Source organism: Propithecus coquereli, unplaced genomic scaffold (assembly GCF_000956105.1).
Source record: "Propithecus coquereli isolate 6110/MARCELLA unplaced genomic scaffold, Pcoq_1.0 Scaffold10, whole genome shotgun sequence".
NCBI classification, from domain to species: domain Eukaryota; kingdom Metazoa; phylum Chordata; class Mammalia; order Primates; family Indriidae; genus Propithecus; species Propithecus coquereli.
This window is the reverse complement of record NW_012133858.1, coordinates 10778781-10792400: the sequence shown is the minus strand read 5'-3', so window position 1 is coordinate 10792400 and position 13620 is coordinate 10778781. Positions and strand designations below refer to the sequence as shown.

General features: G+C 36.6%; 1 protein-coding gene across 1 annotated transcript in view; it reads right to left on the bottom strand.

The window, feature by feature from the left end:
• Positions 1-13620, bottom strand: part of ATP13A4 (ATPase type 13A4) — a 161341-nt gene that overhangs the window by 95318 nt on the left and 52403 nt on the right. Inside the window, exons 3-5 of the mRNA XM_012639862.1 lie at positions 9089-9235; positions 208-278; positions 28-115 (exon numbers count right to left, since the gene is read on the bottom strand). Of these exons, the coding sequence (XP_012495316.1) occupies positions 28-115; positions 208-278; positions 9089-9235 (306 nt within the window). The remainder of the gene's footprint in view (positions 1-27; positions 116-207; positions 279-9088; positions 9236-13620) is intronic.

Below are 13620 nucleotides of genomic sequence, written 5' to 3'. Positions count from 1 at the left end.
CTTTGAGCTAGTATAGGCAACAATAACATGGTACCTAATTTCTTGTTCTTCTCTTGTTAGACCTGATCCAAATTTTTGATGTATTTTGGCAGAACTGAGCCAGTCTTCCAAAGAGCTAAAATAATAATAATGAGATAGACATATTTAGCAACAGTGTTTTTGAGATAACATTTTTCTTCTTTGGATGCACTTGCTAAAGCAACTTACCCAATTTTCTGGAATTGTCCTTCTAAGTTGTTCCAAACATATCGTATTTTCTGCACTTTTATGTATCTTACCTGAAAAAGAAAAGTACTAAGAAAGTCTCTAGTTTGAGAATCAGAGAATATACAGCAACTCAGTAATAAAGAATCATTTGTGGAAACAGCAAAGATAGAACCCTAATATACTTATTTAGAATTTTATCCTTTTCTAACTTATCCTATCCTTTTCTATTACACAAATGACATTTTTTACTAGAAGTCATCATTCAATCAACATGTATCATGGTCCTACTATATACATAAAGATACAAATAAAACTCAGTGTCTGCATTCTACTACTTTACAACCTAAGAAGGAAAAAAATTTCAAAAAAGCCTACATCATATAGTCGAATATGTACATGTCAAAAAAATGAAAATATGATAAAGTAAAAAATACAGTCTTGAAATGCTATAGAAATATAGAGAGGGAACATGATGGAAAGCATCATGGAAGAGATAGCATCTGAGCTGTAGTGTCAAAGGATTGGAAGAATTTTTCTCAGGTGAGGAGAAAAGAGGACATTTTGAAGAGACTCTGTACAAGTTAGTTGAGGGGGAGGAGGCAAGTGAGCGGGACTATTACTGTAGAGTGGAAAATGAAGCCGTAAAGATAAACTAAAATCAGAATATGAGCAGCCTTAATGCTAGGATGAGAAATTTGGTGCTTTATCTCATAGGCAAAAGACCTGTGGAGTAACGCATAGAAGAGACTCAGACACTAAAAATGAAACACGAAGAATCAAAACACACTAACAGAGAAAATAACTTAACCACAAAGGAAGGCAGTAAGATAAAAAAAGAAAGGATCTACAAAACAACTGGAAAATAATTAAGAAAATGGCAGTAATAAGTTCTTATCTATCAATAATTACCTTAAATGGAGATGGATTAAATTATCTCATTAAAAGACAGAAAGCGGCTAAATGGATTTTCTTAAAAGACTCAATTATATGGTGTCTGCAAGACATTCACTTAACTAGTAAGGACACCCAGACTGGAAAGTGAAGGGATAGAAAAAGATATTCCATGCAAATGGAAACCAAGAGAGAGTAGGAATAACTATACTTTTATCAGTTAAAATAGACTTTAAATTAAAAACCATAAAAAAGAGATAAAGAAAGTCATTAAATGATGATAAAGGGGTCAATTCAGCAAGACAGTAACAATCATTAATATATATGCACCCAACATCAGAGTGCCTAAATATATGAAGCAAATAGTAATTGATGTAAAGGGAGAAACTGGCTGCAATACAGTAATAGTAGAGAACTTCAATACTTCACTCACAGTAAAAAACACATCATCTAGCAGAAAATTAATAAAGAAACATTGGATGTAAACTGCACTCTACACCAAATGAACCTAACAGAAATTTACCGAACATTCTATCCAATGGCTGCAGAATATGCATTCTTTTTGATTGCACATGGAACATTCTGCAGAAGAGATGATATATTAGGTCACAAACAAGTCTTAGCAAATTTTTAAAAATTAAAATCATATCAGGTTATCTTTTCTGACCACAACGGTATAAAATTAGAAATCAATAACAAGAGAAACTTTGAAAACTTGCAGATATATGGAAATTAGGCATGCTCCTGAACAACCAAAGAGTCAATGAAGAAATTAACAGAAAAATTTAAAAACTTCTTGAGACAAATGAAAATGGAAACACAACATACCAAAACCTATGGGATACAGCAAAAGAGATTGTAAAAGGAAATCTTACAGCAACAAATGCCTACACCAAAAAAGAAGATCTCAAATAAACAACCTAACATTGTACCTCAAGGAAAAACAAGAACAAATTAAACCCAAAATTAATAGAAGGAAGGAAATAATAAAGATTAGAGCAGAGATTAAATGAAATATAGCCTAAAAGAACCCAAAAGATTAACAAAACAAAGAGTTTGTTCTCTCTTTGAAAAGAGAAGTGAAATTGACAAACCTTACTCAGACTAAGAAAAAAAGAGAGAATATTCAAACAAACAAAATTGGAGATGAAAAAGGAGACTACAGCTGATAATACAGAAGTACAAAGAATCACAAGAGTCTACCATAAACAATTATATACCAACAAATTGGATTATCTAGAAGAAATGGATAAATTCCTGGACACATATAATCTACCAAGATTGAATCATGAAGAAATACAAAATCTGAACAGACCAATAAAAGTAATGAAATTCAATCGGTAATAAAAAGTCTCTCCCATCAAAGAAAAGCCTCGTACCTGATGGCTTCACTGCTGAATTCTACCAAACATTTAAAAAAGAATACCAGATCTACTCAAAATATTCCAAAAAATTGAAGAGGAGGGAATATGTCCAAGCTCATTTTATGAGACCAGCATCAGCATGATAGTAAAACCAGACAAGGGCATAACAAAAAAGAAAACTACAGGACAATATCCCTGACAAACTTAGATGCAAAAATCCTCAACAAAATACTAGCAAACTGAATCAATGGCATGTTAAAAAGATTATCACCATGATCACATGAGATTCATCCCAGGGATGCAAAGATGGCTCAACATATGCAAATCAATAAATGTGACACATTATACTAACAGAATGAAGGAAAAAACCCATATGATCATTTCAACAGATGCAGAAAAGAATTTGTCAAAATTCAACATCCCTTACTGACAAAAACTCAATAAATTAGGTATAGAAGGAATTTATCTCAGCACAGTAAAGGCCATATGTGACAAACCCACAGCTAAGATTATACTGAATGGGAAAATGTTGAAAGCTTCTCCTCTAAATTCTGAAAGAAGACAAGAATGGCCATTTTCACCACTTCTGCTCAACAGTACTGGAAGTCCCAGCCAGAACAATTAGGCAAGAGAAAGAAATAAAGGGTATCCAAGCTGGAAAAGAAAAAGTTAAATTGTCCCTGTTTGCAGTTTGCAGATGACATGATCTTATACATAGAATATCCTAAAGACTCCACTAAAAAACTTAACACTAATAAATTTAGTAATTTTGCAGAATGCAAAAATCAACATATAAAAATTCGTAGCATTTTCATACACTACTAGCAAACTATCTGAAAAAGAAATTTTAGAAAACTATCCCATTTACAATAGATACAAAATAAATAAAATACTTAGGAATAAATTTAATCAAGGTGGTGAGAGATCTCTTCACTGAAAACTATAAGGCACTGATGAACCATAATGAAGAAGACAAAAATAAATGAAAAGATACGTCATGTTCATGGATTGGAAAAATTAATATTAAAATGTCAATACTATCCAAAGTGATCTACAGATTTATTGCAATCTCTATCAAAAAATATAATACCAATGACATTCTTCACAGAAATAGAAATACAATCCTAAAATTTGTATAGAAATACAAAAGATCCCAAAACAATGCTGAGGAAAAAGAACAAAACTGGAGCCAACAAACTACCCCACTTCAAAAATATATCACAAAGCTAGAGTAACTAAAACAGCATGGTACTGGCAGAAAAACAGACACATAGACGAATGGAATAGAGAACACAGAAATAAATTCACTAACTTATAGTCAATTGGCTTTCAACAAAGGTGCCAAGAAAACACAATAGAGAAAGGATGACTTCTAATAAATGGTGTTAGGAAAACTTTGTTATCCACATGCAAAAGAATGAAGCTAAACCCCTGTGTTTAACCATATACAAAAATCAATTCAAAATGGATTGAAGGCTTAAATGTAAGATTGGAAATGATAAAACTAGAAGAAAATATAGGAGAAATGCTTTATGACATTGGTTTGGGCAAGGAGTTTTTTTTTAATAAGACCACAAAATCAAAGGCAACAAAAGCAAAAATACACTAACAGAATTACATCAAACTAAAAAGCTTCTGCACAGTAAAGGAAACAATCAATAGAGTGAAAAGACAATCTACAGAATGGGAGAAAATATTTTCAAACTATGCATCTGATAAGGGTTTAATATCCAAAATATGTAAGGAACTCAAACAACTCAATAGCAAAAATAAATAAATAAATAATCAATTAAAAATTAGGCAAAAGACCTGAATAGTCATTTTTCAAAAGAAGATATGCATATGATATATGAAAAAATGCTTAACATCACTAATCATCAGGGAAATACAAATCAAAACCACAATGAGATAGCACCTCATTCCAGTTATAATGGCTATTATCAAAAAAACAAAAAATAAATGCTGGCACAGATGAGAAGAAAGGGGAACTCTTATACACTATTGATGGAAATGTAAATTAGTACAGTCATTACAGAAAAGAATATGAAGGTTCCTCAAAAAATAAAAAACAAAACTACCATATGATCCTGCAATTCTGCTATTGGATATATATCCAAAGAAAATGAAATCACTACATCGAAAAGATATCAGCACTCCCATGTTTATTGCAGCAGTATTCACAATAGGCAAGACATGGCATGAACCTAAGTGCCTATCAATGAATGAATGGATAAAGAAAATGTGGTATATATACACAATGGAATACTATTTGGTTATAAAAAGAGGGAAATTCTGTCAATTGTGACAACATGGATGAGTCTTGAAGACATCATGTTAAGTGAAATAAGCTAGACACAGTAAAGCGTGATCTTACATGTAGGATCTAAACAAGTTGGTCTCACAGAGTGTAGAGTAGAATAGTGGTTACCAGAGGCCGGGATGCATAGAGGGAAGGGGATGCAAGGGAAGTTGGTCAATAGGTACAAAGTCACAGGTAGGAGGAAAAAGCCCTGGTGTTCTACTGCATGGTAGGGTGACTATGGTTGATAATATTGTATTGTATATCTCAAAATGGCTAGAAGAGAGGATTTTGGATGTTCTCACCACAAAGAAATGATAAATGTATGAGGTGATGAATATGCTAATTATCCTCTTTTGATTGTTACACAATATATATGTATTGAAACATCACATTTTACCCCATAAATATGTATAATTATTATGTGTCAGTTAGAAACAAATTTCTATTAGCCACATTAAACAAGTAAAAAGAGAGAGAAAAGAAGAAACACTGAAAAGTATTAGGCTGATAGTAAATACTAAAGGAGAGAAAAGGTTATTACAAAAAAAAATGTGAGGCCGGGTGTGGTGACTCACTCCTGTAATCCTAGCACTCTGGGAGGCTCAGGAATTCGAGACCAGCCTGAGCAAGAGCAAGACCCTGGTCTCTACAAAAAATAGAAAAATTAGTCGGGCGTGATGGAACACGTCTGTAGTCCCAGGTGCTCAGGAGGCTGAGGCAGGAGGATCACATGAGCACCGGAGTTTGACAATGCAATGAGCTACGATGATGCCACTGCACTCTATCCAGGGTGACAGACTGAGAAAAGAAAAAAAAGAAAGAAAAAATGTGTTCTAGGAAGTAAGGTTCCGAGGGCATTCGCAGTGGGATAAAAAGGGAAGGGTTAATATTTATGGCAATTGTGCCTTGTTGCTTCTGATTTCTTTAAGCAACTTTATATGTGAATCTGAATTTTCATGAACCAATGACCTAAGCACAAAGAAAAACAGTGAGACTGTCATATTGCTATAGAGCAATGTAATACTCTCAGTTTACTCATTGGACTCCAGAAAGCTTTAAAAATGATGGCTTTTTAATTTAAGCCCCATTCATTTATTTTTGTTGTTGCCATAATTGCCATTGGGGGATAAAAACTTACCTGTCAGGTACAATGTACACTACTCTGGTGACAGGCACACTAAAAGCCCTGACTTCATCCATGTAACAAAACACTTCTACCCCCTCGATATTAAAAAAAAAAAAAAAATACTGCTGTCTGGGTCTCCCCTGCCCCCAGAGATTCTGATTTAATTTGTCTACAGTGCATCCTGGGCATAAATACTTTTATAATAATTTGCCCCAGGCAATTCGAATGTGCAGCCAAAGCTGAGGAACAGTGGTTAAGGCTTCCTTTTATAGCTATTGTGCTACTTGTGTCCTTGAGAACTTCAACTAAATTTCTCTGCACCTCAGTTTCCCCATGAATAATCAAGGCAATGGAACAGATTATGTTTAAGTTTCACTTCAGTTCCTATGTATATATTCTATACCTGTGAATATTAGTCAGTATAACCATTAGATACATTCTAAAACTGGAAAGAGTATATAGCTGGTACATAATAAGTGCTCAATATGTTTTTCATTAAGTAAATGAATGAATGCTTTGTCAAACCACATGACAGCTGGAAATGCAGTTTAACTCCCTATGCTCCACGATCTAGGTTACCTCAAATGAATTTTAACCCTATCCACTAGTTACCAAGTAAGAGTATAACATGCTGTATTTTTTTATTTTTCAGAATGATTTATTTCAGTAAGGTTGTTTGCAAAGTAACTTATTTAAAATAAACCCCATTTACAATTGATTCTCAGTATAAAATTGGAGTGAATAGTCAGTGGGAATGATACTTCCTTCATAAGCTGCAAATGAGAGGACGGAAAGAAAATTTGAAAGTGACCAGCCCTGGGGCATGTCAGCCATTGGGCCCATGTTGGAATCTCAAGTTTCTTGCCTCACAACTTGCTTTTCTCTTCAGTATCCCCTGCAATTTTGCAAATAGAGCAGGGTTGTAGTCATAGCTAATATTTATTGAGAATTTTAGGATTTTTCACGCATTATCTTTAGTCTTTTTATCATCCTGTGGTAGGGCAGGTATTATTTTCATCTTCACTTTGCACCTAAAGTGCATTTTGATTAAGTAACTTGCAAGGCTGGAATTGGAACTTTAGCCCATCTGGCTCCAAAGCTCAGTCTCTCAAAGGATGTAATATTCAAGGTAGTCTCAAAAAAAATCCAAAATCCCTTAATTTCATGATTCAAGTTATATAAAGTGAGGTTGCCTACTTACTAATTTCATAAATTTGAAAATCTGTGTTAGAAAAATTTTAAAGGACAAATTGCGGTAGAATATGAAGCTCCTGCTCAGTTAGAGAATGTCTATCAGGTGGCTGTGAAACCACAAACTGAGATTCAGAAATTTATAAAACACAATAGACGTGAGACATCTGCAAATGAAGGCAGCAATAATGAGGAATAAAGAGGTTACTGTTAAGTTTTAACTCAGTCCAGAAAATGGAAAATTCCATTACCTTCCGGCAATTTCTGAGGCCATTCTTGCAGAGTGACAAGGACGGTTCCATCATAGACCTAAGCATCTTTGATATTTCCCCAGCAGGCAACATCTCTGCCTGAGTTTATCTGCTCCCCTCATCACCCTCAAAGCCTCTGGAAGCTGGTAAGAGGATGTTAAGGGTAATAATTGCAAAGGGTGATGTTTATTTGCCCATTTCCTGGAACTTAAGACCAGGAAACAGTAATCAGGCAACTGAAAATCTGTTGCAGGGTGAATTTTATCTTTCTGCTTAGGAATCAGAAAGATTCCTCTCCCCAGGCTTCCTGTTCTTCATCTCTTGTTGGAACATGTTATAAGAGCATCCTGTTTAACAGGTTAAGCACTGGGTTTCTGTTTTGCATGCAATCCTACCAGATGGTCCTTAGAGTCTCCTCTTAGACTATGTTTGCAAACCTGACGTAATTCTTGGTTGCAATCTCCAAACTCCCCTTAACTGGCCTTAAATGGTTATCATCTTGGTATTATTATTGTCATTGCTATTAGTGTCATCATGGCTAACCCCATGACATGACAGCCCTCTCTGACTTTAATGAAAGTTTCAGCCCATATTATGAATATAGCTCATTGCAGTTCACAAACCACTTTAATTTCTATATTCTCATTTTAGATTCACAATAGCCCTGAGAAACAGGCAGAGAAGGGGTTATTACCCTTCTTTTATAAGTAAGAAACTCAAGAGTCAAAGAGGCAGTAACTAACAAAATGGCCTATATCATGAGCTGGTAAAGAAAATATCTAACCTAAGCCTGGGTATCAAAATTTCCCATTTCAAGACATCTGCCCTTTCTGTACATTCTATTTATTTATTTGACCATTTCTTCATTTGTCTGTCCACTTACTTATTTGATGCAATTAAAGATGCTAGAATTTCAGGGCAATGAAACTCTTGAGGATGTAAGGCCGATTTAGGAAGCCTACTTTTCCAGGTGAATATTCACCTAACAGATTAGGCTCTGTTATTTGGAGGTACCTGATCTCTTTTGTTTTTGTTTATTTTGGCGGTTAAGACAACTGGGTGATAACAATTGATAATAGAAAAATTATTCAGTAATTGACTTTTATTATTTTTAAAAATTGACCTTGAGCTCATAAAACTAATTTAAACAGCTGACTACACATATATAAATATAAGAGAAAACATTCTTTCTTATATTATAAATGTGTTTTTAATATGAATGTTAACTGGTCATAATCCAAGCAGTACTAATTTAATATGATGAAAAGGGAGTAACTCAAACACCTGTGAATGACAAGAACTCAAAGTAAGATTATTCTGCAGGCTTAGGCAAACTTCTTGGGATATTCCTGGGTGACTACACTTACTGTAAGATTAGCCCTGTTGCACAAGTTATATTACAGGCCATAATGCTAGTAAGAGCTAATATATGTGTTGAGCACTTACTAAGTACCTGGCATAATATTTCTTTATTGAATTTCATCAATTAATGTTTGAGATAGGCATTATAATTATCATTTTATAGGTGAGAAACTGAGGCTCAGCAGAGTTAAGGAACTGATTTGAGACTGTACTGTTCAGAAGGATGAAGCTGAGATTTGAACTGAGCTCTGTCTCACTCCAAAGTTCATGTTCTTTGTAACATTCTACACTGTCAGTTGAGGATTGGTACAGTGGAGAACCTGAATTCAACCTTATATTTCGGGGGAAAAGATTAAATTTCTCTGGCATCAGTGGTAGCCATAAATTTTCTTACCTTTAGGTCTGGCTTTCTTATGGCTCTATTTATGATACACTCCTCATCTGTAATGAGAGGGTGGTCAGGAGTAAGATCAACTGCGCTGTTTAATGATGACAGGTAGATCCACATTACCTTTTTCCGAGAGTAAATTTGGTATTCGTCCTGAGGAAACAGACATCAAAATCCCCATGAAGTTAAAAGGAGTCATCAGGCTACAATTCGACCTAAAAAACATCAGCTTAATATAATTCTGTAAATGTTTGGAGCTGGTGAACATTCTAGACAGAATGATATGTCTTTGAAAGATGGTAGATAGAGAGCCTTGATGGGAAAAGACTTGTCATCATTTACCGAGGAATCTGGATGTGCCCATGGGGCAGTGACACATATAACCAAGCTCGAGAGGCAGGAGGCACATGCTCAGATAAGAGGTAGTTTACACCATTACCTTCCAGCCTGTGGCCAGATGCAAAATTTCATCTGGGGAAAAAAACAAAAACAAGCATTCCAAGGGTATCTGTGGATCTTGGAGGGTGAGGAAACCAAGTCAATAAAATCATTCCCATTGTTAGGGCTTAACTTAAATTTCACCTCTTCCAGAAGAATCTCTTCAACACCCTTCCTCCAGGAAAAAAAAAAAAATCAAACAAACAAAAAAAAACCTGTCACTTTACTAACTCTGAGAGATTTTAAGTGTCCCTCTTTTGTGCTCCTGATCATTTTCTGCCTGTATTCTCTTAGTTCTTCTAGGCCATCTTGAAAATAGGGATTATGTTTTATTGTTCCTTGTCTCCCCATTGGTGTGGAGCACTGAGACCTGCTCAATGAGAGTTTGACGAATGGATGAAAGAGACTGAAGGCATGCACCGAATGTGCCCAAGGTAACTGTCAAGATGCTAGCACAGGTGGGATTGAAGAAGACACCTTATTGCCTGATCCTAATTGAAATTGCTTCCCTTTGCAGTGCTCTGATGACTTCACCATGAAATTAAATAAGAGGGAGCAGCACTGGATTGAGGAACAGACACCGCAATGGTCCCTTAGAGACTGATACGACAATAACAGTAGTTTCAATCTGAATGGGTAAATCCTAAACATAAAACCCACTTGGATGTCTGGCAAACCTCAGGAGCTAAGGGGAAAAAGGGAAGTCAAGCCCAGGAACAATTTTATGCCTGGGGAATGTATGTCAGAGTCAGGAATTGTCTCCACCACATCCACTTTTGCTATGAAGAGGATCCTAGCTGACTCTGCAAAAGGCAGACAGGAGAAATTATAGTCGTTGCAGCTAATCTATAACATTAATTCTCCGCAGGAGGAGCCCACCTTCCTGCCTTTGCTCCTGCTGCCCCCTTCGCTTGGAATACACATCCCACTCTCCTCTCCTTAAGTCTTCGCAGGGCTACATCCTACCATCCTTCGGACTCCAGCTCGAAGTCCACACCCTGGGAACCTCTCTAATTTCTCTGGGTCTTCTCATCTCCAAACCATCAGGCTACTCGAGATTCTTACCACATTCTACCCTTCGCCTATCCACCTTCTCACTTCTCTTGAACTGTAGGTAAGGGCTGCGTTCGAGGCATGTGTGTGCTCCAGCCAGGCCTAGAACAGATTCTGAGAGAGAGAGAGAGAGAGATGAGAGAGAGAGGAAGAGAGAGAGACAGAAAGAGAAAGGGAGGAGCAAGGAACAAAGGAACAGGGGAGCAGAGGACAGGTGAGGAGAGCAAAAGGGAGGGGGAAATATCCTTACAGGAAATTTGAAAGTTAATGAATTAATTTTAAAAATCAATGAAATCGGCTATTACTATATGGAAAAAATAACTAAATCAAATCAGATCACATTTGCAAGGAGTTACCTTCAGAGCCTAAGAATGACTGAAGATGGCTACATTTCGAATGACCGAGCCATTGACCCGGGACATGTTCTAGGTATGGTAGAGTAGGCAACCGACTCTCTGGAACATACCTTAAGATGGTTCAGCATACTGACATAGTTCAGTACAGCTTTGCCTTGGACCTCACCAAAGGAAGCTTTGTTGTGAGAAGAACATTGAGTTGCTAATAACAATAATAATAATAATAGTTAACCTTTATTTAGCACTTACTATGTTCTAGGCACATAGTGCTCCATATGTATTTTTTTTTTTATTTCAGCATATTATGGGGGTACAGATGTTTAGGTTACGTATTTTGCCCTTGCCTCCCCCACCAAGTCCAAGTTTCAAATATGTACATCCTTCGGTGGTGCGCATTGCACTCTTTGTGTATGCAAATACCCGTCCCCTCCTTCCTGCTCCCCCCTCCCCGCTGCCCAACATCCAATAGATGTTATTCTTATATGTGCACTTATGTATTATTTTATTTAATGTCAAAAAGTCCACATGATAGTTACTGTTCATTATCCTCCCATTTAATAAGAGAGGAAGCAAAGACACAGTTAGTAACTATTAGAGCAGGGATTTAGCAGCCCCCCTTCCCCATTGACCCCCTCTAGAGTCCCCTGTCACCCTCCACTCTAGTCTACATTTTACTAAAAAATGCAGTTTGATTGGGCTGCCCTTTTTAGATCCAGCCTGAACTGGGACTTCCAAACAACAAAGTTTCAGCGAAAAATTTGGTAAGAAAACACATAATTTGTAGGTAAATTGGAACACAAATTATAAAAGAACCATCAAGACCAGAGACCTCTGGCCACCAAGTGATGACAATTAGGAAGACAGCTACTCTGGATCCTCCTAAGTGAATTAAAATAATATTAACTAGTATTTTTCATATGATTACTTAGCAGTTTATAAAAACATTTTGTACTAGTTATCTTATTTTAGGCTCACAATTTTCCAAAGTCAGTATTATCATTATCTCCACTTTGTGGGATGGCTAAGAATTGCTCCAGGCCGTCTGCAATTGGTAGTAGGAGTAGAACTGGGACCTGAGTTCAGATCTTCCTACTCTAAATCTTGGCTCCTTTTTCTTTATTTTGACAAATTGTGGCATGCTGTCTGTGGCTTGTGTGTGAAAATCACTTTGAATTCTGCACTGTGTTACAAAAAGCACCCAGTTTCTCATAATCTCTGCTCTCCTGGCAGCCCAGAATCTGATTCCCAAAATCAGCCTGCCACCCTCCGGCCCTCTGTGACAGCAAACAGACCTGCAGACTGCAATGCCTAACAAGGGGAAAGCAAAGTGGACCACTGGAACTTGCAAGTTCTCAAAGGCCAGTGTTAATCCAATGCACCTTAATCCATGCCTTAGTCTATGTGACTGCTAAAAACAGCAATTCATCTATACACCTGCATTTGGCTACAGCTTAAAGCATCGCTAAATTAAAGGTGCTTGGATACACAACTATTTGCCTTTAAGCTCATTTTCTGTCATCGCTTTTATTCCTAAGCCCAATAATTCATAATTCTGTATAATGCGAAGTATAAGCATAATAAAAGGGATGCAAAATAAAATATAGGATAGTTAGACAACCATTTTTCTTAGAGTACGGGGGGTGACACTGACTTCTCTCTCGTTTATTACCCTGTTGAGGACTCTGTCAAATCACCCAACTCTTTAAGGGGTGATTTATTTTAAGGAAAGAAATGGAAGGCAACTTCCATTTGTCGGTGTCGCGTGATCACTTTGGGCAATATCATCAACTTCTCTCAGTTTTCAGTTTGGTGTTTTTCCAATATGGAAAGAGCTAGGCTTGAGACCTGAGCACACATCTCGGCTCCAAACTGTCTTGCAACTCTCTGAGCCTAATTTTCTTTATCTGGCAAATGGGGATAATAATACTACATTTCATGGATGTTTGAAGAATTAAATGAAGTAATACATAATGCACCTGGTCCAAGGCCTGGCCCATAGCAGGGAGGCTGCTGCTAGTTGTCTTATAGCTCTGTGCCTCATTTTTCACCGCATGTTGTTCCTGAGATATTTCTGTAAATAGGAACTTATTTTCCCTTTGAGGAAACTTTAGAATCTCTGAGAGTCTCTATTTTTCCTTTCTGGAAAAGCAGAATCTTTACGTGGAAATGGCATCTCCCTCTTTAGTCTGTTTCCCAGCTCTCTTCCAAGCAGTCAATGATCTGTAAAATACTTAAATGCACCAGAGGGTCTACCATTTTAAATAATCCATTTGTAATGCCAGTAATCCAGACTGTTTGCCTGGCAAATGTGGACTTTTTACATCAAGTCTCATTGAGAAGGCTTTACTTCCTCTTTAGCAAAAGAATTAACCAGATCAGTCCTTGAACTCTAAAAAAGTAGATTTTAAAATAATTCAAGAGTGCATCTCAAAAGTTGAATATACACAAAGGAGCAATGTTTGAGCAGGACAGAAAAACAGAGGAAGAAACATGGACATTTCTTATTTCCCATGGCCTTGCACTTTCTGAACCTGGAAATGCCAGATTAACATATATATTTGAATGAAGTAAGTGATCCAGCTTATCTCACGCTAACCTTTTGCTACAATCACTTCATCCTTGGAATTTAAAAGTAGTGTAATGGGGCTGGGTGCAGTGGCTCACGCCTCTAATCCTAGCATTTTGGGAGGC